Here is a 27,912-nt window from a genome sequence, read left to right on the forward strand (position 1 = left end):
TTGTTTTGATTTGCATTTCCCTTATGACTAAAGATGTTGAACATTTCTTTAGGTGTTTCTCAGCCATTCGGCATTCCTCAGCTGTGAATTCTTTGTTTAGCTCTGAACCCCATTTTTTAATAGGGTTATTTGTTTCCCTGCGGTCTAACTTCTTGAGTTCTTTGTATATTTTGGATATAAGGCCTCTATCTGTTGTAGGATTGGTAAAGATCTTTTCCCAATCTGTTGGTTGCCGTTTTGTCCTAACCACAGTGTCCTTTGCCTTACAGAAGCTTTGCAGTTTTATGAGATCCCATTTGTCGATTCTTGATCTTAGAGCATAAGCCATTGGTGTTTTGTTCAGGAAATTTTTTCCAGTGCCCATGTGTTCCAGATGCTTCCCTAGTTTTTCTTCTATTAGTTTGAGTGTGTCTGGTTTGATGTGGAGGTCCTTGATCCACTTGGACTTAAGCTTTGTACAGGGTGATAAGCATGGATCGATCTGCATTCTTCTACATGTTGCCCTCCAGTTGAACCAGCACCATTTGCTGAAAATGCTATCTTTTTTCCATTGGATGGTTTTGGCTCCTTTGTCAAAAATCAAGTGACCATAGGTGTGTGGGTTCATTTCTGGGTCTTCAATTCTATTCCATTGGTCTATCTGTCTGTCTCTGTACCAATACCATGCAGTTTTTATCACTATTGCTCTGTAATACTGCTTGAGTTCAGGGATAGTGATTCCCCCTGAAGTCCTTTTATTGTTGAGGATAGCTTTAGCTATCCTGGGTTTTTTGTTATTCCAGATGAATTTGCAAATTGTTCTGTCTAACTCTTTGAAGAATTGGATTGGTATTTTGATGGGGATTGCATTGAATCTGTAGATTGCTTTTGGTAAAATGGCCATTTTACTATATTAATCCTGCCAATCCATGAGCATGGGAGATCTTTCCATCTTCTGAGGTCTTCTTCAATTTCTTTCCTCAGTGTCTTGAAGTTCTTATTGTACAGATCTTTTACTTGCTTGGTTAAAGTCACACCGAGGTACTTTATATTATTTGGGTCTATTATGAAGGGTGTCGTTTCCCTAATTTCTTTCTCGGCTTGTTTCTCTTTTGTGTAGAGGAAGGCTACTGATTTATTTGAGTTAATTTTATACCCAGCCACTTTGCTGAAGTTGTTTATCAGCTTTAGTAGTTCTCTGGTGGAACTTTTGGGATCACTTAAATAAACTATCATATCATCTGCAAATAGTGATATTTTGACTTCTTCTTTTCCGATCTGTATCCCCTTGACCTCCTTTTGTTGTCTGATTGCTCTGGCTAGAACTTCAAGAACTATATTGAATAAGTAGGGAGAGAGTGGGCAGCCTTGTCTAGTCCCTGATTTTAGTGGGATTGCTTCAAGTTTCTCTCCATTTAGTTTAATGTTAGCAACTGGTTTGCTATATATGGCTTTTACTATGTTTAGGTATGGGCCTTGAATTCCTATTCTTTCCAGGACTTTTATCATGAAGGGGTGTTGAATTTTGTCAAATGCTTTCTCAGCATCTAATGAAATGATCATGTGGTTTTGATCTTTCAGTTTGTTTATATAATGGATCACGTTGATGGTTTTCCATATATTAAACCATTCCTGCATGCCTGGGATGAAGCCTACTTGATCATGGTGGATGATTGTTTTGATGTGCTCTTGGATTCGGTTTGCCAGAATTTTATTGAGTATTTTTGCGTCGATATTCATAAGGGAAATTGGTCTGAAGTTCTCTTTCTTTGTTGGGTCTTTGTATGGTTTAGGTATAAGAGTAATTGTGGCTTCATAGAAGGAATTCGGGAGTGATCCATCTGTTTTAATTTTGTGGAATAGTTTGGATAATATTGGTATGAGGTCTTCTATGAAGGTTTGATAGAATTCTGCACTAAACCCGTCTGGACCTGGGCTGTTTTTGGTAAAGGGAGACCTTTAATGACTGCTTCTATTTCCTTAGGAGTTATGGGGTTGTTTAACTGGTTTATCTGTTCCTGATTTAACTTCGGTACCTGGTATTTGTCTAGGAAATTGTCCATTTCCTGTAGATTTTCAAGTTTTGTTGAATATAGGCTTTTATAGTAAGATCTGATGATTTTTTGAATTTCCTCTGAATCTGTAGTTATGTCTCCCTTTTCATTTCTGATTTTGTTAATTTGGACACACTCTCTGGGTCCTCTCGTTAGTCTGGCTAAGGGTTTATCTATCTTGTTGATTTTCTCAAAGAACCAACTTTTGGTTCTGTTGATTCTTTCTATGGTCCTTTTTGTTTCTACTTGGTTGATTTCAGCTCTGAGTTTGATTATTTCCTGCCTTCTACTCCTCCTGGGTGTATTTGCTTCTTTTTCCTTTAGAGCTTTTAGGTGTGCTGTCAAGCTGCTGACATATGCTCTTTCCTGTTTCTTTCTGCCGGCACTCAGCGCTATGAGTTTTCCTCTTAGCACAGCTTTCATTGTGTCCCATAAGTTTGGGTATGTTGTACCTTCATTTTCATTAAATTCTAAAAAGTTTTTAATTTCTTTCTTTATTTCTTCCTTGAATAGGTTATCATTGAGTAGAGCATTGTTCAATTTCCACGTATATGTGGGCATTCTTCCCTTATTGTTATTGAAGACCAGTTTTAGGCCGTGGTGGTCTGATAGCACGCATGGGATTATTTCTATCTTTCTGTACCTGTTGAGGCCCATTTTTTGACCAACTATCTGGGCAATTTTGGAGAAAGTACCATGAGCAGCTGAGAAGAAGGTATATCCTTTTGCTTTAGGATAGAATGTTCTATAAATATCTGTTAAGACCATTTGGCTCATGACTTCTCTTAGTCTGTCTACGTCTCTGTTTAATTTCTGTTCCCATGATCTCTCCATTGATGAGAGTGGGGTGTTGAAATCTCCCAATATTATTGTGTGAGGTGCAATGTGTAGTTTGAGCTTTAGTAAGGCTTCTTTTTTTTTTTTTTATTAACTTGAGTATTTCTTATATACATTTCAAGTGTTATTCCCTTTCCCGGTTTCCGGGCAAACATCCCCCTCCCCCCTCCCCTTCCTTATGGGTGTTCCCCTCCCAACCCTCCCCCCATTGCCGCCCTCCCCCCATAGACTAGTTCACTGGGGGTTCAGTCTTAGCAGGACCCAGGGCTTCCCCTTCCACTGGTGCTCTTACTAGGATATTCATTGCTACCTATGGGGTCAGAGTCCAGGGTCAGTCCATGTATAGTCTTTAGGTAGTGGCTTAGTCCCTGGAAGCTCTGGTTGCTTGGCATTGTTGTACTTTTGGGGTCTCGAGCCCCTTCAAGCTCTTCCAGTTCTTTCTCTGATTCCTTCAATAGGGGACCTATTCTCAGTTCAGTGGTTTGCTGCTGGCATTCGCCTCTGTATTTGCTGTATTCTGGCTGTGTCTCTCAGGAGCGATCTACATCCGGCTCCTGTCGGTCTGCACTTCTTTGCTTCATCCATCTTGTCTAATTGGGTGGCAGTATATGTATGGGCCAAATGTGGGGCAGGCTCTGAATGGGTGTTCCTTCAGTCTCTGTTTTAATCTTTGCCTCTCCCTTCCCTGCCAAGGGTATTCTTTTTCCTCATTTAAAGAAGGAGTGAAGCATTCACATTTTGATCATCCGTCTTGAGTTTCGTTTGTTCTAGGGATCTAGGGTAATTCAAGCATTTGGGCTAATAGCCACTTATCAATGAGTGCATACCATGTATGTCTTTCTGTGATTGGGTTAGCTCACTCAGGATGATATTTTCCAGTTCCAACCATTTGCCTACGAATTTCATAAACTCGTTGTTTTTGATAGCTGAGTAATATTCCATTGTGTAGATGTACCACATTTTCTGTATCCATTCCTCTGTTGAAGGGCATCTGGGTTCTTTCCATTTTCTGGCTATTATAAATAAGGCTGCGATGAACATAGTGGAGCACGTGTCTCTTTTATATGTTGAGGCATCTTTTGGGTATATGCCCAAGAGAGGTATAGCTGGATCCTCAGGCAGTTCAATGTCCAATTTTCTGAGGAACCTCCAGACTGATTTCCAGAATGGTTTTACCAGTCTGCAATCCCACCAACAATGGAGGAGTGTTCCTCTTTCTCCACATCCTCGCCAGCATCTGCTGTCACCTGAGTTTTTGATCTTAGCCAATCGCACTGGTGTGAGGTGAAATCTCAGGGTTGTTTTGATTTGCATTTCCCTTATGACTAAAGATGTTGAACATTTCTTTAGGTGTTTCTCAGCCATTCGGCATTCCTCAGTTGTGAATTCTTTGTTTAGCTCTGAACCCCATTTTTTAATAGGGTTATTTGTTTCCCTGCGGTCTAACTTCTTGAGTTCTTTGTATATTTTGGATATAAGGCCTCTATCTGTTGTAGGATTGGTAAAGATCTTTTCCCAATCTGTTGGTTGCCGTTTTGTCCTAACCACAGTGTCCTTTGCCTTACAGAAGCTTTGCAGTTTTATGAGATCCCATTTGTCGATTCTTGATCTTAGAGCATAAGCCATTGGTGTTTTGTTCAGGAAATTTTTTCCAGTGCCCATGTGTTCCAGATGCTTCCCTAGTTTTTCTTCTATTAGTTTGAGTGTGTCTGGTTTGATGTGGAGGTCCTTGATCCACTTGGACTTAAGCTTTGTACAGGGTGATAAGCATGGATCGATCTGCATTCTTCTACATGTTGCCCTCCAGTTGAACCAGCACCATTTGCTGAAAATGCTATCTTTTTTCCATTGGATGGTTTTGGCTCCTTTGTCAAAAATCAAGTGACCATAGGTGTGTGGGTTCATTTCTGGGTCTTCAATTCTATTCCATTGGTCTATCTGTCTGTCTCTGTACCAATACCATGCAGTTTTTATCACTATTGCTCTGTAATACTGCTTGAGTTCAGGGATAGTGATTCCCCCTGAAGTCCTTTTATTGTTGAGGATAGCTTTAGCTATCCTGGGTTTTTTGTTATTCCAGATGAATTTGCAAATTGTTCTGTCTAACTCTTTGAAGAATTGGATTGGTATTTTGATGGGGATTGCATTGAATCTGTAGATTGCTTTTGGTAAAATGGCCATTTTACTATATTAATCCTGCCAATCCATGAGCATGGGAGATCTTTCCATCTTCTGAGGTCTTCTTCAATTTCTTTCCTCAGTGTCTTGAAGTTCTTATTGTACAGATCTTTTACTTGCTTGGTTAAAGTCACACCGAGGTACTTTATATTATTTGGGTCTATTATGAAGGGTGTCGTTTCCCTAATTTCTTTCTCGGCTTGTTTCTCTTTTGTGTAGAGGAAGGCTACTGATTTATTTGAGTTAATTTTATACCCAGCCACTTTGCTGAAGTTGTTTATCAGCTTTAGTAGTTCTCTGGTGGAACTTTTGGGATCACTTAAATAAACTATCATATCATCTGCAAATAGTGATATTTTGACTTCTTCTTTTCCGATCTGTATCCCCTTGACCTCCTTTTGTTGTCTGATTGCTCTGGCTAGAACTTCAAGAACTATATTGAATAAGTAGGGAGAGAGTGGGCAGCCTTGTCTAGTCCCTGATTTTAGTGGGATTGCTTCAAGTTTCTCTCCATTTAGTTTAATGTTAGCAACTGGTTTGCTATATATGGCTTTTACTATGTTTAGGTATGGGCCTTGAATTCCTATTCTTTCCAGGACTTTTATCATGAAGGGGTGTTGAATTTTGTCAAATGCTTTCTCAGCATCTAATGAAATGATCATGTGGTTCTGTTCTTTCAGTTTGTTTATATAATGGATCACGTTGATGGTTTTCCGTATATTAAACCATCCCTGCATGCCTGGGATGAAGCCTACTTGATCATGGTGGATGATTGTTTTGATGTGCTCTTGGATTCGGTTTGCCAGAATTTTATTGAGTATTTTTGCGTCGATATTCATAAGGGAAATTGGTCTGAAGTTCTCTTTCTTTGTTGGGTCTTTGTATGGTTTAGGTATAAGAGTAATTGTGGCTTGGTAGAAGGAATTCGGTAGGGCTCCATCTGTTTCAATTTTGTGGAATAGTTTGGATAATATTGGTATGAGGTCTTCTATGAAGGTTTGATAGAATTCTGCACTAAACCCGTCTGGACCTGGGCTCTTTTTGGTTGGGAGACCTTTAATGACTGCTTCTATTTCCTTAGGAGTTATGGGGTTGTTTAACTGGTTTATCTGTTCCTGATTTAACTTCGATACCTGGTATCTGTCTAGGAAATTGTCCATTTCCTGAAGATTTTCAAGTTTTGTTGAATATAGGCTTTTATAGTAAGATCTGATGATTTTTTGAATTTCCTCTGAATCTGTAGTTATGTCTCCCTTTTCATTTCTGATTTTGTTAATTTGGACGCACTCTCTGTGTCCTCTCGTTAGTATGGCTAAGGGTTTATCTATCTTGTTGATTTTCTCAAAGAACCAACTTTTGGTTTTGTTGATTCTTTCTATGGTCCTTTTTGTTTCTACTTGGTTGATTTCAGCTCTGAGTTTGATTATTTCCTGCCTTCTACTCCTCCTGGGTGTATTTGCTTCTTTTTGTTCTAGCGCTTTTAGGTGTGCTGTCAAGCTGCTGACATATGCTCTTTCCTGTTTCTTTCTGCAGGCACTCAGCGCTATGAGTTTTCCTCTTAGCACAGCTTTCATTGTGTCCCATAAGTTTGAGTATGTTGTATCTTCATTTTCATTAAATTCTAAAAAGTTTTTAATTTCTTTCTTTATTTCTTCCTTGAATAGGTTATCATTGAGTAGAGCATTGTTCAATTTCCACGTATATGTGGGCATTCTTCCCTTATTGTTATTGAAGACCAGTTTTAGGCCGTGGTGGTCTGATAGCACGCATGGGATTATTTCTATCTTTCTGTACCTGTTGAGGCCCGTTTTTTGACCAATTATATGGTCAATTTTGGAGAAAGTACCATGAGGAGCTGAGAAGAAGGTATATCCTTTTGCTTTAGGATAGAATGTTCTATAAATATCCGTTAAGTCCATTTGGCTCATGACTTCTCTTAGTCTGTCGACATCACTGTTTAATTTCTGTTTCCATGATCTGTCCATTGATGAGAGTGGGGTGTTGAAATCTCCCACTATTATTGTGTGAGGTGCAATGTGTGTTTTGAGCTTTAGTAAGGTTTCTTTTACATATGTAGGTGCCCTTGTATTTGGGGCATAGATATTTAGGATTGAGAGTTCATCTTGGTGGATTTTTCCTTTGATGAATATGAAGTGTCCTTCCTCATCTTTTTTGATGACTTTTAGTTGGAAATTGATTTTATTTGATATTAGAATGGCTACTCCAGCTTGCTTCTTCTGACCATTTGCTTGGAAAGTTGTTTTCCAGCCTTTCACTCTGAGGTAGTGTCTGTCTTTGTCTCTGAGGTGTGTTTCCTGTAGGCAGCAGAATGCAGGGTCCTCGTTGCGTATCCAGTTTGTTAATCTATGTCTTTTTATTGGGGAGTTGAGGCCATTGATATTGAGAGATATTAAGGAATAGTGATTATTGTTTCCCTTTATATTCATATTTGGATGTGAGGTTATGTTTGTGTGCTTTCATTCTCTTTGTTTTGTTGCCAAGACGATTAGTTTCTTGCTTCTTCTAGGGTATAGCTTGCCTCCTTATGTTGGGCTTTACCATTTATTATCCTTTGTAGTGCTGGATTTGTAGAAAGATATTGTGTAAATTTGGTTTTGTCATGGAACATCTTGGTTTCTCCATCAATGTTAATTGAGAGTTTTGCTGGATACAGCCCAAATGCCTGGGCTGGCATTTGTGTTCTCTTAGGGTCTGTATGACATCAGTCCAGGATCTTCTGGCCTTCATAGTTTCTGGCGAGAAGTCTGGTGTGATTCTGATAGGTCTCCCTTTATATGTTACTTGACCTTTTTCCCTTACTGCTTTTAATATTCTTTCTTTATTTTGTGCGTTTGGTGTTTTGACAATTATGTGACGGGAGGTGTTTCTTTTCTGGTCCAATCTATTTGGAGTTCTGTAGGCTTCTTGTATGTCTATGGGTATCTCTTTTTTTAGGTTAGGGAAGTTTTCTTCTATGATTTTGTTGAAGATATTTACTGGTCCTTTGAGCTGGGAGTCTTCACTCTCTTCTATACCTATTATCCTTAGGTTTGATCTTCTCATTGAGTCCTGGATTTCCTGTATGTTTTGGACCAGTAGCTTTTTCCGCTTTACATTATCTTTGACAGTTGAGTCAATGATTTCTATGGAATCTTCTGCTCCCGAGATTCTCTCTTCCATCTCTTCTATTCTGTTGGTGAAGCTTGTATCTACAGCTCCTTGTCTCTTCTTTTGATTTTCTATATCCAGGGTTGTTTCCATGTGTTCTTTCTTGATTGCTTCTATTTCCATTTTTAATTCCTTCAACTGTTTGATTGTGTTTTCCTGGAATTCTTTCAGGGATTTTTGTGTCTCCTCTCTATGGGTTTCTACTTGTTTATTCATGTTTTCCTGGAATTCTTTCAGGCATTTTTGCGATTCCTCTCTGTAGGCTTCTACTTGTTCTCTAAGTGAGTTCTTCACGTCTTTCTTGAAGTCCTCCAGCATCATGATCAAATATTATTTTGAAACTAGATTTTGCTTTTCTGGTGTGTTTGGATATTCCATGTTTATTTTGGTAGGAGAATTGGGCTCCGATGATGCCATGTAGTGTTGGTTTCTGTTGCTTGGGTTCCTGCGCTTGCCTCTCGCCATCAGATTATCTCTAGTGTTACTTTGTTCTGCTATTTCTGACAGTGGCTAGACTGTCCTATAAGCCTGTGTGTCAGAAGTGCTGTAGACCTGTTTTCCTGTTTTCTTTCAGCCAGTCATGGGGACAGAGTGTTCTGCTTTCGGGCGTGTAGTTTTTCCTCTCTACAGGTCTTCAGCTGTTCCTGTGGGCCTATGTCTGGAGTTCACCAGGCAGGTCACTTGCAGCAGAAAAGTTGGTCCGAACTGTGGTCCGGAGGCTCAAGTTTGCTCGTGGGGTATTGCCTAAGTCCACTCCGCGGCGGCAGCAACCGGGAAGATCTGCGCCGCTCTTTCCGAGAGCCTCCGTGCACCAGGGTTCCAGATGTCGTTTGGTGTTTTCCTCTGGCGTCTGGATGTGGGCAGAGTGCAGTCTCTTCTGGTTTCCCAGGCGTGTCTGCCTCTCTGAAGGTTTAGCTCTCCCTCCCATGGGATTTGGGTGCAGAGAACTGTTTATCCGGTCTGTTTCCTTCAGGTTCTGGCGGTGTCTCAGGCGCAGGGGTCCTGCCGCTCCTGGGGCCTCCCCTACGGGATCCCAGAGGCCTTATACAGATTCTCTTGGGCCAGGGATGTGGGCAGGGGTGGGCAGTGTTGGTGGTCTCTTCCACTCTGCAGCCTCAGGAGTGCCCACCTGGCCATGTGGTGAGGTCTCTCTCCCACGGGGTTTGGGAGCAGAGAGCTGCTGTGGGCCGGGTTCCGAGGGTGTGGGCCAGAAAGTTCTTATTGGGAAAAAGGCACACACTAAAAAACTGGAAAATCAAAAACAAAAAATGAGAACAGGAAGTTAATATTAGCAAATAGTACACTGTTATTTATGCCAAATTAAAATGAGACGGGTTTCTGGTAACAGTGATCCCCTCCCTCATGTGAGTTCCACATGGATTCTTTTAAGACAGTGTGACCCAATGTAAGGGGCTTCATGATGATCATGGGATTTAGAGGGAGAGGGTAATTTGTTTAAAGTAGATCCAATGGAAAACAGAGAACTCAAACTTTTTGTTGTTTTAAGACCATAGAAAAGAGAGTAAGAGAGGCAGAGGTTTCAAATTCTGCAGTTCTTATGGCCCATCTAATGGTAGTTTACAAAGTTTGAAAATAGAAAACAGTGCTCCTGGTTAGGCATGGAGAATTCCATGGAGAGTGGAAAGGCTGTGTTTGTCTCTACCTTACTGCCCTGCCCCCAAATAAAAAGTGAAGCCTAGGACCCATTGTCGGTGAGGGGATCCCAAAGAAGAGACCTAATTACATCCTACCACAAGGAGGCTCAGAAAAGGGAGACAAAAAAACACCTCTGAAGACAGGAATCAAGGAGTGGAGCCCAAAAAAGGAGAGTAAAAGGAGCAAATTAATTTTCAGGGACAGCCACCACCACCCCCCACCATATCTCCTGCACCTGCCTAGAAAGAAACCTGACGTGTTCTCTCTAGCAGAATGAGAAAGACACTGTGTGAGAATACATCAGAGCAAGGAACAGACAAAGAGCTGTAAAGAGCAAGTGGGAGATAGCCAGTCCTAATCACAAACTCCTTTTCCATGACCCAGACAACCAAGAACTTAGAAGAGCCTATGTATGCTGGCCATTGGGGTATCTAGTACAGTGGCTATATCCACGCCCAGTCTACCAGCCCAGAAACGTGCTAGGCAATAACCGAACACACACACACACACACACACACACACACACACACACACACACTCACCTGTCATTTGGGAACTCAGTCTTCAATCACAAACCAAAGCTTAATTATTAGAACTGTCTCTAATATGAAAGACGACAACCAGAAATAAATGAATACATAATTAGTCCAGCCAGATTCAGTCACCAAATGTGTTGACTTGCAGTGTTTTCCTTTTTGGAGCATTCAAATGTCAGAATTGTGGCTGAAGGATTGTCAGTCTGTATTTGCATCAACACACCTGTTTTTATTGCTAGGTTGCTTTGCCTCACATCCTGTGTTTGCTTGTGCTTAAGAAACAATAAAAGAAAGTAAAAGTCGAAGCGATGTGCTGCCGACTCGGGAGAAGGAGTCTCCAAACTGTTAGCACAGTGGTGACCTGTGGGGAGTCAGAAGAGCTGAGTAGGGATCTTAAGTAACCTTCTAAAATATTGGTCTCATGGGTGATCTTAAACCTTTTGATATCTGAAACTGCTTCCAAATATGAACTCTGCTTCAAAAAAGCATTTATGTAGGAGAATTTGATAAAACTCGGTGATGATGGATTTATGTAAACCTGTAAGGTAGAATTTTATGGATACATAGCATTTGCAAGCACAAATGGCTTATTTTCAAAAGGGATTTCTTTCATTTGGGAGTATGTATTTACTTCAAATGCATATGTAGTTGATGTAGAGAAAATGGCACGTGCCTCTCTGGTAATTCTATGTAGGAGAATAAGAAACCCAAGTCTAGTCAGTAAGTTATCAAACAAGTGATTCTCAACCCTGAGACACAAAATTACAGCATCAGTCTCTCTTCCAAAGAGTAAAGCTTTCAAGGATCTTGCTTACTTGGCTGCCTGACAGCGGGGACAGATGAGCTGAGAACCCAAGAGTTTGGCCATGGAGCATGCGCAGATGTGGGCTCAGCAAGGGCATCTCTACTTGTAAAAAAGGAAGATGTCAGGACAGCGGCACGTTGGGAAGACATATGGAGACATCGCTTTGTTACACTTAATTAACAGTGACAAGATATTAAAATTGGATTGTTGATTTAGAAGAGGAAATCCTAAATAATGTATCTTTTAGGCTCTTCTCCCTTGTCTTGAAAAATTGACTCTTGAAGACCATTATTCTGAGGAATTTTGTTATTTCTATGACTTTTATTCTGAGAAGCTTAAAATAGTTGGTTTTTATTGTTTGCAAGCCTGAGTATATAATTTTAATATTTCTGCCTGACATCTGTCTTGTTTCCTAAAATTTTATTTAGTTTCTCATTCCTAGTTTACCAAAAAGCCATGTCCATTGTCCTTCTGCAGTGCTGGGCCGACTGGCTGGCTGGAGGCGAGCACATCTTTCACTAACTCTTACTCATCTGTCTACTTTCCATACCTTGTCCATAGAGACTCCTTCACCTCAATTGCACCTTCCTCCCCAACACAGCTGGCTGGAAACCCACTTTCCTGAGTTCTGTCTGGTTAGAGCTGGCAGAGACTGTGTCCTCTCTCATCTCGTGACTGGTCGGGACCTTGTTAGTGTAAACCATGAACAAGGGCATCTGTGTTTTTTCTTCAGTGAAGACCTCTTTCCTGGCATCTGCCCACCTCTGCCCAGCTATGCCAGATACAGCTGACTCAGAAACACCACAACCAGGATTCTCCCTTCACAATAACCAGGTCACACAGCAAAGCCTTCTCTTGCTTCTTCTCTGTTTACAACTGAAAATACTCAGTTGTTTCTAAGGGTAAAATGAAAAGATATAAACCAGTCACTCTTACCTTTCAAAAAGTAGGGAAGCAGCTACTTTGAATATTAGAAAGTTTAAATGCATGATGAGCTAATTTAATTTTTTTTTTACCTACTGACTCAGTGGGAGTTCAATTAAGCAATTAATTATTTTAAGTCCAATTGAAGTGGCCTTTTGTCTGAGACAGCATAGACAGTGTTCAGCAGCAATGCATGGGCTTTAGGACCAGAGCAGTAATTCTCCCTTCCCTAGGCCACACTAACCCAGCACTCAGGACAGAAAGAACCTCCTCTATAAAAACTTTGAGTCCCTGCTATACTCTTTCCCACCTTGCCCCTTGCCCCACCCTGCAATGTCTTTCACAAAGCTGGCCTGGTGAGCTTCTTTTCATGCCAATGTGGCCGTGCCAGTGCCCTGCTTGAAACATCTCCTCCTGATCCAGCTGTTCCTCTCAGAGCCAAGTAAAATCTCCAGCAATAACATACTGCCAAAGTTCTCCTTCTCTGACTCGCTCACTTCTTCCCACCTCAGTGCTGGTCTCTTCTCCTGTGTCTGTAAGCTGAGTCTTCTAGCAGCCATGCTCCATTCCTGGATGTGTCTCTCTTGCTGCTCCCTTTGCTTGGGAGCCCTACTTTGCCTTCTTTACCTGGTGCATGCCTGCCACTTCATTTTGACTTCTAGGTCTGTTGCAATTAGGTAATAATTACTTGACCATGCTAAGGTAAAATGTAGCTCAGGATCGTCTTGTCTCGGACACGTAGAGTACAGTGACCTCACTGGTCATCCTCAAGTTGGCTGCTGAGTTCCAGCCTCATCAAGCATATTCTAGCTTACATATTTTTTCATGTTACTCAGTAAAAATACATATTAAAAGTCTGCCACAGCCAGATGTAGTAACACATGTATGCCTTTAGTGTTGGCGTTTGAGAGGCAGAGGCAGAGAGAGGCAGAGGCAGAGAGGCAGAGGCACGAGTGATCTCTGAGCCTGAGGCCAGCCTGGTCTAGAGAGAGTTTCAGGATAGCCAGAGCTACTACATAGTGAGATTCTGTCTCAAAGCCAAACCAACCAACCAATAAGCAAAGAGAGTCTGAACACCCCAGCCCTTTTGCCTAATTTCTGCAAACTATACAGCCTAGTTCCTGACTCTCCTCACACAGGATGGAATGTTCCACTAATGTGTCTGCTGTGTCACATCCACATGTCCTCTCATAGTAATGGCACACTCCACTCCTCAAATAGCAATTTCCTAACCTTTCCAAGGTTCTGTTTCCATATCTTACACTATAATTGAAGACATTATAACACCTACACTATTTGTTGGACAAAACTGTGTTGTAGTATTAATTTAGGGAAAGACATAGTAAAGTCAGCAGAGAAAAGGAGGGCATTAGGATATCCACCCAAGAAATCTGTGTTTTGGCACAGGTCAAAGTCCCAACCGTGGATCCTTTCTTCAGTTCCGAGGCCCCCTGGATGGGAAATAATAGAAAGAGAATTAATCCTTTGTTCTGAAAGCTAATAATCTTGAAGGATGGTTGCAGTGGCGGGCCTCATGCTGAGACAGTCACCAGCCCTTTCCCTCTCCCCTCACTGATCTTCTCTGCTGGACTGTGGCCAGGAGGAATTGGAATGTGCAAGCTGAGAACTTGCTGGCTGGCTCGACCTCGCTGGCGGAAAGCACAGCCTGGAGTCTGCTGGCACCACGCTCCAGCTGCACCTGCTGCTGAGGAAGCCTTTCTCTCGCTCTACCTTCCCCGTCCCTTGCCACTTGCCTGAAGCCATTTTCTAAAGGACTTGCCTCGGGTGTGTTTTCTGTAGAGTATTACTTTCCTTTGAGGCTCAAATTCAAGTGCAGTGAGTTGATTAGATCTTATTTTTCTCTAGTGAGTACCCCTGCCATCCCTCCTCTCGTGACTTCACATTGTACACCTGTTACTCCTGTGTGTGTGTGTGTGTGTGTGTGTGTGTGTGTGTGTGTGTGCATGTGTGTGTGTGAAAACTAACTCAAAGTTTTCTTAAGCTGGGGTATTTTATACAATTAATTAAAAACAACTTAAATTTGATTACTTCTACACATTTTGCCAGCTTATTGCATGTATAGATAAACAGTGTATATACATATAGATAAATATAGATGTATATAGTACTGTACATATAAATACTGTAAATAGATTAATAATACAGTAGTCTCCTTTTTAAAAGTAAGGTCAAATTAATAGAGCTTAGAATTCTTGGGAAAATAAGATGAAAATATCTTACCAGTTTTTTCTCCTAGACGTGAATGTGTATGCCTACATTATGACTAAAGTACACGCCTCACACAGGCACAGGGCAAGAGGCAGCAGGCCTCTGCCACTTCAGGTCCAAATTGCTCTCAACGAGTTATGTAACTGACTGTGGCTTCTGGGTCTTTCTGTGGTGGATCTGTCAGGAGCAGTAAATGCGATGACTCTAACACCGCACCTTATCAATCAATCTTCCTCGCTAAAGGCTTGATACTTTCCCCACCCCTGACTTCCAACCAGTATTCAGGTGGAGTTGATGAGAGCCAGATGACAAAGCCACAAATGCCAGTGGTTTCCAGTTCCTCTAAAAATTAAAAACAAGCAGAAGCAAATAATAGACCAATGGATATTTCAATGAGTGGGGACCATGTGTGTATGCAGTGTAAATAGATGAGGACCTCTGACCCAGTTCCACCATCCGTTCCCTGGAACCCTGGACGCTCATTCCCCCACCTACAAAGGCAAGGGCTGAACTAACCGTTCTGTTCGCACCCTTTCCCGCTTCACACTCTATTTTTCATTTCTCTGTCTCATAGGGTATTAAAAAGACTGGGAATACAGCCTCTGACCTGCAGCTCAGTTCTGATTTAAATTGTCAGTAACGCTCCACTTACATAAACTGTTTAAAGCCAGGGGTGCTTTTTCCTCGTCTCTTTGCAGAACACTTTTCTCCAGGAAACAGTGCGCAGAGAGTGTGAAGAACGCTTTGAACTGACAGAGGCTTTGAGTCAAGCCAAAGAACAGCTCCTGGAGCTTAAGAGGAGCGGAGGAAGCTTACGGTGTTCCCTCAATAAGGGTGCCCTAACCCACCCTGCCTCGGCAGTCAGTAATCACCGCGAGCTAAGCAATGTGAGACACAACTGTGGACGAGGCACCAGCTCGGCCAGCCTGCGCGGACTGCCAAAACCCACCGCAACCCCAACCCCAGATAAACTCAAGAAGGTCGACAGCTCCGGACTGCCTGCCCTTTCCCAGGCATATCCTCCCAGGGGCCGAGCAATTTCAGTAACCGAGGCCAGGCAGAGGTTGACAGCCATCATTCGCAGGAGGCTGAGTCAGCAGCGATGACCTGCTTGGGAGGGTTCCACCCTCGGTGTATACCCCCTTGCACAGCAAGGCAGTGACTCACTGTAACCGGGTGCCAGGAAACAAACATGTACGAAGCTAGAACTGTGAAGACACAGTTTTCAAAGGGCCTCAGAGACTGCAACAGATAATGAAGCTGGTACTCCAGAGATCTGACTTCTACGTTCATGTATATATTTTATACTCTTCAAATCTGGCCCTTAGAGACCACAGGGAAAAACTTCTCATCCTGGCGAGTTTTTCTCTTCCTCCCTCACTTCCTGTCTTCCATCCCCCACCCTTCCTCTCCTTTTTCTACCATAGCAAGTAGCATATCGACACAAAATAGATTATATTGGCTTTATAGCATTTTTTCATTTGTTTATTGAACTAAATAGATGTAAGCATTCCAACTAGAAAAAGAAAGTCCTTAATTGATTTCCAAAGTCCTTATAATATTTACAGAGCTAATAATCATCTTCAAATGCTCAGCGTACCTGGTTATCTGACTGCTTTGTAGACTGGGTCAAAAGTAAGGATAGCCTTTTAGAAGACTATCTGCTGTGGGTCTCGGACCTCGTACAAAAGACAGTGATTCCCATTCAAGGAAAAGTAGTTTGAATCTCTAATTATGAATATCACTTTAGAAAACGACATGACCATGAAAATACATCTTAGTGCATATTTCTGCATTGAATACTTTTTGGTACACAGCTGAGTTCTATTGAACTTGTATTTTCCAGCCATGGGGAAGAGAACTAACACAAGGTCACTTAGTAAAAAAAAATACAAGGCTAATTTGGATTCAAAATTGATTACCCTTGAAAGTGTCTAACTGATTAACAGTTTCTATTCTCAGTGTGAGAATGTAAAACAAGATACGCTATTTAAAGTTACCAAGCTCTGGCTCATGTAGCTGATCTTACCTCCAGCAACCATTCATCTGTCTTTTCTCCATCTGATAGGACTGTATTTGTCTTTATAATGGGGGAGGGGGACCAAATCTGATATATCATGGACATTAAACTTTCCTCGTCTCATATAGGAATACTAGTAACTTGTGATTATAGCACATTTAATTATCTATTTGGCTGCAGTGTTGATGAGAGAAAACAGTGGTTCTAGCATCCTAACCATGGCATAAAAGAGTGACATCACTAAACAAAACCACAGTTATCTCCGTCTTTTTAAGACTTATAAACCGCTTTAACCTTAAAATGATTCCACATTAGCTCCCTGGCTACTTTAGGTAAGATATCTCTGTGTTAAGGATTAGGATGCTGTCCGTTGTTTACAGAGGGGCCATTCTTCATAATGGCTTTGCACGAGAGAGCACAAACTACAGAAGAGTGGCTCAAGGATTGCCCTCGCCCTCTCCACAGATAAGAAGCAGACGAAAAGCATGTTACTTGGCTAAAGGAGTATACTTAGAGACAGAGTCGAACCAGGACCACTGTCACTTAATCCCAGTCTCTCCAACCTTAAAAGCTTCCCAGGCTCCACCATGACTGTTGTCAACAGCACCCACACTGTAGTTAATTAACATTGTTTCCTCCTTAAGTGCACCGACTTTTGAAACTTGAGTTGTATAAGAAGGAAATTGATTCAGGGAAGAGTAATGATAAAGTAACAAATGTCCTTTGCTAATTATACTTTTCTAGAGAACTCTAAGTGTGCATCTATTAAAACAAGAAATGTTAACTGGTATTCCCCTTCCTTGATAGCATCTTGTATAACACGGCAGGGACCACTGCACTCGATCTCCTTGTTCTGAACTTTTGTTTGCACATTGAATTACAAGGACCTGTGACATAAGGTGGATGGTAAAGGAACAAAGGCTATCTTGGGCAATGATCTCTGTCATCAGGTTCAACATGCTTTTTCACTGTTTTGCAATCTCAGCATACAATGAGTTTCTTTTTTTTTTTTTTTTTTTTTTTTTGGTTCTTTTTTTTTGGAGCTGGGGACCGAACCCAGGGCCTTGCGCTTCCTAGGTAAGCGCTCTACCACTGAGCTAAATCCCCAGCCCCAAGTTTCTTTATTCTTACTGGGAATACAGGTCAGTAAGAAAAGTCACGTGTAAGCTTTTCTAAACTGATAGAAGGACTGCCCTTGCAAAACATGGTTTCTTAGATTGTTGATACACTCTTGCTTTACAATGAAGGACTACCTCTGTAACTCAGACAGGGACCATTGTTTGCCACGTGGCTGTGTTATATGCTACAAAGATATCGGGGAAGTATAAACAGAAAAATGGTAGTCACATTTAGTTTAACCTACACCCTCTGAGCAGTACCGCTTGAGCTGCAGGAATAAGTATTTGAAGAAGGAAATCCTTAAAAGTGGCACAAGAACTGGTTAACAACAAATCTCCTTTATTTTTCCATGGATGAACTCTGAGCGTGAAAGAGTATCAGGAATTAGCAGTGAAGGGCTAGGACGGCTCGGCCATTAAGAGCACTTGCTGCGCTTGCAGCGGACCCTGCTTTGTTTCCTGTCCTCACATGGCAGCTCAAACTGCAACTCCATCAGAACCTGATGCCCTCTTCTTACTTCTAGGGGCACTGCACATAGGCAGTACCCATACATTCATCCTGGCAAACCACACGTACAAATAAAGTAAGGAAATAACTTAAAAATAATAAATAATTGTTCCAAAGTACCAGAGCATCTTGAATCACAGGTTAATCCTAAAGCTATCCACTTGCTTCTTTAACAGATATGGATACTATCATAAAAGATTATGGTGAGAGCTAGAAAAGGAAAAAGGAAAAAAAGACGTCGATCCTCAAGAACTGTATAGTAGGGGCCAATAATAAAGTATATGCGGACACGAAATAGAAGGGAGATGTCGAGCAAAGAGTTGGAACAAAGTAGTAAAGGAATCTCAGAGGAACCAGGGATGCTTTAAAACACAATTGGCCAATTCAAGTTCTCAAAAAGAGGAGTGGAATTGTACAGAAAGGGGGTATTCTAGGTAGAGAAGTGTGTAAACTGAGGCCCAGACATGGGGATCACATGAGCATTTGATGGGGGGAGCTAGCAGCAGCCTGAGTCCCAGGTAGACTGATGTCATTGCTAGGGGGTGTTGAGTAAGGGCCAGTGCGTGCTTTTAGCTGGAGGTGGATGTGCTCGGCTGGAAATTGGGAGCACTGCCCTGGCACTGCTGTGCTGTGCTATCATGGAACGGGAAGGCTGGGGATGCAACAGCAGCTGGCAGACAATGAGGAGTCCAGACGAGTTAATGAAGTTCTAATGAAGACATTTGTGTTGGGAATAAATAATAGGCATCAGATTAAAAACCTATTCAGAGTAGGGAAAAGATTTTTTTCTCCTGCTGACTGCAGCTTGAAAGTATTGCCAGCCCTTGACACGTTGGCAGGAGCCCCTTTGATGAGTCTGGCTCTAATCAGAGGATCATCTCTATTTAAGAATATTATAACCCCTCTGCATAATGTGGAGGAGGAGGTGCATGTCGCTTGGGAAATGCAGGACCCCACAGACAGCTACCCGTAAGAACTCTCCTTACAGGTCCGAAGGGTGTTCTACGAATTATGGGAAGAGTGAGAAATGGACATTAAACAGAAGCAATCATCGTCTTGACTCAAAGAATGCAAGGGCAACTAAACAGGAAGACTCTGGAGTGACGCGTGCAATAAAACCTCCCGATTCTCACACTTGGGAAGGGAAATATAAAAGACAATGCTCAAAATAAGGGTTATCTTAATATCTTTACATTTTATAGGACTGAAGAGACCTGGTACATCACCTGGTCCAGATTTATATCTTATGTGGGTAGATAATAGTTGACTTAGTTAATTACTTTTCTATTTGCATAACTGTGTAACATCAGACTGAATGAAAGAACCTGGGCTTCAACTTCTGGCTTACATGTCTCATTTCCAGACAGAGAATATGCCCCATGTGCCAGGTTTTTATACTCAGAGTCAGCCTTCCAGCAAGATCAGGACCTACTACCTTTCGAAATGCAGAATTTCAGGCCTCACACCCAAACCTATGACTGAACTATTCTCTCCTCTCCTCTCCACCCTTTCTCTCCTCCTCCTCTCCCTCTCCTCCCCTCCCCTGCCCTCATCTCCTCTGCTGTCCTCTCCCCTTCTCTCCCCAGCTCCTTGCATGCACTACACAATCACTCTTAGCACTGAGCTAGATCCCCAGCCTTAGGTCTTAGTCTCTGGTGATTGTGTTTACATTGGGTTCGTTGCCCATGGTCCAGTATTCCACATCTACTCACCCCAAGGTAAACAAAATAGCCTTGCCTTATTTAGTCCCTGTGCCTAAGGACAACAGTGGGCTAATGAGACATTCCCCCCACCGTGTGCCACATGGACCCACTAACACCTTCTCCCAGTGCATTAAGATTCTTCTGTGTGGCCATTGATTCAGAGTCCATAACTCTCTAGGGAAAATAGTGGTTAAAGAAAATCAATATTCATCCCTAAAAATCCTAGAACACATCTCAACACCCAAAGCTGTGAGCCACAGAACAGTTGGAGAGTTTATTGTTTTAATCTGATAGAGGAATTCTGGTTTAATAATTGGCAGCACACTGAATAATCATAAACTTTAATCTCATAATAACATGTATTTGAACATCTGTTTACGTTTGTAATGGTGATATCAACTCATTGTCTTCTGAGACTTGTGAAATACAGACTTCTTGGGAAATTTTCTAGGGAGATAAAGTAAATGCATTGAAACTATTTCTCCTGGAAGTAGTTTTGAACCAGTAGATTATTATGATTTAAAGACAGAATTAACACTGGCTAAATGGAATTCAGTTCAGATTCTCAGTTTCACAAATCTGGACAGCACAATGAGGTGTTAAACACACTTGCCTGTGAACACGGCATTAAAGGACAGTCTTTAAGTGTGCTGTCCTTTCTTGTCGGCATTGTGCTGTGCGAGTGAGCCTGAGGAGAGAGCCTGAGGACAACCAGACAGCTCGTGTTGTCCTGAGCTGCTCACAGCTCTGCTGCTGAGCCTGTTCTCCCATCCATTCTTTGAATGTTTTTAATTAAGAAAAGAATGAAAGAAGCCAGTTGTGATAGCACACAACTGTCATTGCAGCACCAGGGATGTAGAGGCAGGAGGATCACTAAGTTCAAAGCCAACCTAGGCTACATGGCACATTTGAGGCCAGCCGCATATAGAGACTGTCTCAGTCAACCCATCAATCAGTGTGAAGATGATAATGAGATGGATTGAGTCCATTTGCCATTTAAAATTTTAATACATCATATTAGTATATTTAGTGCTGATACTTGCATAGTTAGAGTTAAAAATACTTCTCTTAGTTAAGTGAGTCAAACTCAACAATTAGACGTGTCTAACCGAGGACAGTGAAGCATTTTATAGGCCTTTGTAAGGCATCTGTGTGAGGAGGATTAGCTCTGGCAGTAGATTTATTTGCTGAGGATGTGAGCAGCTGGTCCTGCCTCGCTGCCAGCGCTGTCTCCATCTCCCAGGCGAGCTCCATGCGGCCCACCACATTAATCTAGAGAGATCTATCTGTCCTCTGTCTTCTTGAAGCAAATGAGTTCTCCAGTCATAATTTTCTATCCACAGCCTTAAATTTCTAGGGAATTAAGGTCACTGCCAAAATTCAAGTGACTCCTTTTTACTTATTGAAAGCAGGATTTCTGAAAGCTCCTGAGTAGTCAACTTTTCCACCCACTGTTTCCAGACTTTAACATATTTGTGTATTTGAGGCTTAAGCTTGGGTTGCAAGGATCTCAAATCTGAAATCCTCTCCATTTCCCATGTAGTGTACAATACTTAATATAGAAACTGAGATACGTACTTTTAGTGAGCTAGAGAAAAAGACCCACCTCTGTACCTGAACAGTCCTCTTGCACATATTTAGGTTGGAATCTTAAACAATCAGAAGTCCGAGTAGCTGTTTTGGGCATTTTGAAGATAGCCAGAATGTTGTAAATATTGGCACTTGTACAAAAATTTTTATGACTGCAAAATCTTTATTGAACTACCATATTAAGTTACTATAAATACATAATCTTTTGTAATTTTTCTATTTTGCACTAATATAATAGTTATTAATGCTATCACCCTTATAATGACATAAATATATTTTAATGAATAATTAGAAATAAAAATAAATTTTATTAGTAGTCCATTTTTATTTAATGTATGTAGTTATATGAGTGTATGCCTGTGTGCATGTACCATGGTGTTTGAGTAGAGGTCAGAGGTCAACTTTGGGAATTCAGTCCTCTGCTTCCACTGTGGAATCTGGTCCTCAGGCTCGCCTAGCAATCGCTTTCATCCACTGAGTCACCTTACTGGCCTTGACAGCGCTTCTGTGATGAGTTGGATCATATCCTTTTCTTTAGATTTAGTGGAAAATTAAAATCTAAGGATAGTAACCTATGCCTATAATCCTAGCCGTTGAGAAGTTGGAGCAAGAAGATGCTGAGTTCCAGGCCAGCATAATGAGTTATTGGCCAGTCTGGACTGTGAACTATGAGGTGCTGTCTTCCGAAGATTAAAATGACATAAGAAGAACAGGAGGGAGAGTAAGAAAGGCCTTTGTAGGAAAGAAGGCAATTGACTGGTCTTTATGTTGGATATTAGTTATTTTGAGAAAAGTTCAACTATGTAGCCTAGTCTGGCCTTGAACTCATTATCTTCCTGCCTCAGCTTCCCGACTGCTGGGATCACGGGTATGCTCCATCATTCTGAGAATGTTTTATGTCTTATTACTTGGTGTCTTATTAAGTTAAATGTTTCAAAAACTTTTCTCTGGCATATCTGTAATATACTCAATAAAAGTATATCAATAAATGTTGATAATCTATATATTTGAATAGTACTTAAAAGAATTGATGATACTAATGTTTACTACATCTGTAATGACTCTGTATAGCTTGTTTGTGCCCTGGACACACACCCAAGTAAAAATGAAGAGTCCGTATGTGCAAGTGTACTGTGGGAGGAGATGGCTGCAGCCTTTCTCACTCACATCACGTTTGCCTTGCTGAAACGAAGCTGCCTCAGACACACACTTTGGCATGGGATATAAGGAAGATAATCGTAGTGTCCTGAATTGTTTTTATCCCACCCCTATCCTTTACCTTGAACCTGAACTCAGGAGATTCCACCATGTAAAATGTTGCATGTCTAAACTGCACCCACCTCAACAGGTATGTTTGTGTAAGGGAAATACTCAATCCCATATGTATGCATTCTGCAAGCTAAAGACTGCTGACCAAGTCAGGATAGCCAGGATCCTGTTTGCACCCAACATTAGACCTGAGCAATGCCCCCAGACCCACAATCCAGTTCAGAGACTGTTCTGCCCTCCCTGCCACTACTCAAGAGTGTCGGATGACATTGCACTGTATAGATTTATGCTTGAGATCCAGCAACTCAAAGTTTTCCCTGCCTCATCCGAATCAGTTCCTAGACAACCACAGAGGAAACAATCACAAGAACTACTGATATTGTCCCTGGGTTTCTCTGTAGCCACTCCTCTGTGGAAACCCTGGGAATATATTTAGCCACAGAGACCCCACAGCCAGCCGCACCTATCCACTTAGCGTCTTTAGGTATACAAGCGAGGCGAAGTATTTCCAGCCACTCGCAGTAGGAAGAGAAGTACAGTCATGAAAATTGAATTTGAGGTCAAACAGTCTTACATTCTTTGTGGCTTACATAGTGTGAATTCTAAGCTAATTATAGTTACTGTCATCAAATTCTTATTTTTACAAATCATCTTGGAGCAAAGACATTGTTTATTCCCTCCATGCCCTGAATATAGTACATAGAACAGAAATGTTACAGGGTTTGGTGTTATACTTAAGGATTTAGGTGTCGTTTGAAGGCCTTTAAAAGTGTTTTTCTAACCATCCAATATTTTTTTTTCTGCTATCAGGGATTGAATGTAGAATGTGCTGGTCAAGTGCTTTGCTACTGAGCCAATCCTGTAGCAATTAATGATTTCTACTTTAATGCTTTAAATTGCCTGGCACGTTTAAGTGGTGCTTGTGTACCGTCTGTGTCCCTTATCTCTGATGCTCTACATCCTGACTTTAAACTTCACAGGCAGATTCTTAATTGCCAAAGGTCCTTGGATACCTTGGGCTCCTACAGCCATCTCCACCTTCCTGGGAGCTGACACACCATGCTCTTGCTAGGGCACAGGACAAGGCATCTCATTAGGTCTGAGGTCATGTGCCCCAGTTCACATACTAACTTCACTTCAACCCAAAGTCTTTACGAATTATTAATTTTTATTCTTCTGGCCTTAGTAATGTGAAAGCAGCTAATCCTGACAACTGTATGTTCACGTACTATTGAAGTCCAGCCATTAATGGGGTACCAGAAATTCCTTTTCCAAGTTCCGTGCCATGGTTTTAACACAGAGCTCTCATTAGAGTTCTGAATTTTCTGGAGACATGGCAAGGGTTTTGTCTCAGCCATCTTCCTTGGCCTTTGGATTTAGTTCTAGCACCCTCCAGGGGATAATTTAGCCTCCACTCTCCCAATTTATCTAAATATATCAAAAAGTGGGGCCTATTACACTCCCCTAGCCGACTCAGTCTAGCATCACAGTGTCCCTTCAGGTCACAGAGGAATTTCCCTTTATTATCAGAAATTGTGAATGAAAAGGCCAGGGGCCCTCTCGGCCTGGTTGAAGGGCTGTGTCCTTGCATTGTCCTTTAAGTTTGAAGGCAGAATTGTAGATGCCATGATGACCTCTGGCTACCGTGTCTAGGGGCAGCAGTTAGCTTTCATACCATTAAAAACCTGGTAGTTAAAAGGGAAAGGGTCAGACGCAACAGGTAGGCAGCAAGATAGCAACAAGAATTTGGACCCTTCTAGGTGCCAAGGATACTTTGTTCAGAATATGTAGAGATGTCAACTCTTTAAGATGGCTGGAGGGAACTTGTGTGACTGGCAGTAAACAAAGAGAGCTGAAGGTGTCACAATCTGGACAATGGAGCTACTCTCCAGGACAGCACAGGTATAGCACCAGAAGGAACAGCACAAAAAAGTCCCAAAAGTGAAGCTCTCTGTGGCAGGATGGTACCACACCATCATAGGATTAACAGAAACAATGACAGCTAATATTTCCAGTGATAAGGGGTACAGCTCATTGCCAGAGGTCTGAAGTGCACCAGAGCCCAGGAACTAGTTATATTAGCTTCTTCTACAGACAGAGGGACAGAGAGGCTAATCAACCCTGTAGCATGGCTAGTCAGTGGCAACTCTTGGCCTAGAGACTAGGCTACAGAAGAGGAATGGCAGTATGGTCTCTGCATGTCACATCCCAGAACAATCTGGATGCTTCGTGCTCTGTCTACTGACAAAAAACCTTCAGCCTCATCCAAAGACAAGCATTCAATGAAGGGCAATAAAACCAGCTTCAAATGAATGGAGAATACATTTATGGAACAAAAGAACGCATGCAGACAGACCTGGAAATCATCTTAGAATCCTTTAGGGGGTCCTATAGAAAGTTATTTATATCCTATAATAATGAAATGTAGCCCTTATATTCCATTTAAAAATAATTTCCAATATTAAATCTTTAGGTACTGTACTTTCATATGTATTTCTAAACAATGCTCCCACATGGGAGCAACGCTTCTTCCCAAAGTCATAAGGTTTTCAGCAAAAATCTCAGTGCCAAGTGTGTAATACTTTCCCCCTTGAGTTGTCAAAGAGGTCCCAGAGGGCCTCCAAAGTAACATCAACAAGTACCATTGCTCCTGGTTGTCTACTGAAAATTGATGGTGAGACTGCTGAAGACATCACCCAGTCACGGGATATGGACAAACCACAGTGGACCTGAGCTGGAAGGCGTCTCTCCCCTAGATAGGTACCATATTTATGTTGAGTCCTATAGAGGCTGCTGCAGGAGATGCCCATGAACTGACTCATCTCGCTGTGAGCTACAGTGATGAGCGCCTGGAAAGGCACACCTGTTGGTTTAAGAGGCACAGATGGTGTGTGGAGCAACCAGTCACTTCCTAATTGGATCTAAGCCCCTCCACAAAAGGAACCGCATGTTGCGAGCTCTAAGTCTGGTTTATCACCAGCTTGAAACTCTGATCTATGGTTGGTGTGGTCACAGGCTACAGGGAGGAATCTACTAACTTGCTTTGCTAGCTGGAAATACATGCTAACTATTCACCTTTATGCTCATCATAAAAATTAGTGAACCTCTCAGCTTTCATCAAAGAAGCTTTTTGCAGCGGATTGTCTATTAAACAGTTGGGGAAAGTACAGAAAATGAAGTGCTTGCCCCTAAGTGGGACATCTATGTTGTCACTAAAACCCCACTCCAAGGCTCAGGGAACATTGTAGAAGAGAGTCAGAGGTTGAGAAGGATGCAAAACTGTCATCTGGACACGCTGTGGCCATGACTAACTCACTCTCAAACTCAGCAGACCTGCACAAGATCAGTTTCCTCATCTCAAGGGAAGAGGAAAGGCTCACGAGGGCCTACCTCTTCCTGAGACACAATTCACAGTCAATGGAAACTGGAAGGGATGTCACTCACTTCCATGTTAAGTCACTGATAGTTACCCACACTCAAGTGCAAAACTAAACAGAAGCTCTGATCCATGCTCATTCAGGCAGCTCTCTAAACTCAAGGGTCACACAGGAAAAAGCAAAGTCAAAGGGAACTTGTCAGGAAGACGCTTTCGGCAAGAGAAAGAAATCCAGGTAATGCAGATTAACTGGTTGGGAGGAACAGAGTTTATTATTTACATAATAAAAATAAAAGTGTGAAACTGTCAAAAAATTATTTAAAAAATAAAAGTTGGAGAGAGGGCTCAATGGTTAAGATCATCCTGCTCCCCCAGAAGGCCTGAATTCAGTTCCCAGCACCCACACCAGGTAGCTCACAATCACCTGTAATATCAATTCACCCTTTCCTGGCCTCTGTGGGTACCTAGGAGTGTGTGTGCACGTGCACGCACGCACGTGCACGCACACACATATACACACACATCCATATATATCTTTAAAAATAAAAGAGAACAGAGCTGGAGAGATGGTTTAGCAGTTAAGAGCACTGACTGCTCTGCCAGGGGTCCTGAGTTCAACTCCCAGCAACCACATGGTGGCTCACAGCCATCTCTAATGACATTAGATGCTCTCTTCCAGTGTATCTCTGAAGACAGCTACAATGTACTCATAAATTAAGTCTTTTTAGAAAAATAAAAGCAAGCAGAGTAGAATAAGGCTATGGATATGCTCAATAGGTGTACATATGCCCAGTCAAGCCCCAGATTGGGAAGGATAAAAAAAATTAACAATGAAAACTGACAAGGGGTATAACCACCACCACCCACCAAAAAGGAAAGCCAGGTTCTCTAAAATATGAAGTAAAAGTGGGCAACAAACAAAATTTCTCCCTTTTTTTTCTGGTCACAAACTTTGCTTTAAAACACAGCAGACTTTGACTGGAGCTGTTGTTCAGATGGTACGGGGCTTGCCTCATACGCACAAAACCCTGGCAGTAACACCTAGGAGCAAACTGGTGTGGTATCACACCCAGGACTCAGGATGTAGATGCAGGAATAGGGGGAGTTCAAGGTCTCTCTCTGGGTCCAGCTTTGCAACCTAAGACTTCCTGTGAGTCTCAAATTTGAGGCTTGACTTGCTTGAGGGAAGGAGAGAATGTGGTTTTTGTCTGTTTTGTAGACAAGGCTTCTCTGTGTAACTGTCCTGGCTGTCCTGGAACTCACTCTGTAGAAGAGGCTGGCCTTAAACTCAGAGACCTGCCTGCCTCTGCCTCCCAAGTGCTGAGATTAAAGGTGAGTAACACTATGCCCAGTTTGAGAATGTGTTTTAATGTGAGCTTGTGCTGTTGGACTTTTATGCTAGAAGAACCCACTGAGCTTTTGCAGAAAAGATTTGCGTTTACCTGGTTGATTATACAAACACTTGTGGAGGTTTTTAATTAAAAGTCTCTTAAGTTTTCATATAAAGGCTATGTAAACTCACAAAAAGCCAGGGCAGCCAGACTGTGATTAACAGTAAATCATACTTAGAAGACGGTTGTTACCTCCTAGCACCATAACCAAAGGCGTGTGCTGCCCCTTTTCCTTTTCTCTTCAGGACCACAGCAAGGCCCGGGATTTGAAGCAGCCAGCTGGGCTGGGTGTATCATTGTGGCTGTCCCTGAAGTACTGTGGCACCTGTGTTTCCCGTTTCAGAGCAGCCGGACGTTGGACTGGTACAGAAACGCACTTGAAGCTATGGTGTAGATGCAGCAGAGATCACTGAAAAAGTTGCCGCATCTTTTGCTTGGCTTGGAGAGATCTCAAACATTCGTTTGCCATCTGTAGATGAACAATATTTTGATCTTTATTACTTTACATGGCAATTAGGCAAGCAACTTTATTCCCGCCTGCCTTTGCACATGCTGATGGTTATTGTACCAG

The 27,912-nt window shown here is 41.9% G+C and overlaps 1 protein-coding gene across 7 annotated transcripts in view; it reads left to right on the forward strand.

The window, feature by feature from the left end:
• Lekr1 (leucine, glutamate and lysine rich 1) overlaps positions 1-17,170 on the forward strand; it is a 176,721-nt gene extending 159,551 nt beyond the window's left edge. For 6 of the 7 annotated variants that reach the window (XM_087626828.1, XM_087626818.1, XM_087626812.1 and 3 more), the window contains one exon: positions 15,065-17,170. In XM_087626828.1, coding sequence (XP_087482954.1) covers positions 15,065-15,472 — 408 coding nt within the window. In that variant the 3' untranslated portion in view covers positions 15,473-17,170. 7 annotated transcript variants of the gene reach the window in all.
• Positions 17,171-27,912: the final 10,742 nt, after the last annotated feature.

Source organism: Rattus norvegicus, chromosome 2 (assembly GCF_021556685.1).
Source record: "Rattus norvegicus strain SHRSP/BbbUtx chromosome 2, alternate assembly SHRSP_T2T, whole genome shotgun sequence".
In the NCBI taxonomy this organism is placed as follows: Eukaryota; Metazoa; Chordata; class Mammalia; order Rodentia; family Muridae; genus Rattus; species Rattus norvegicus.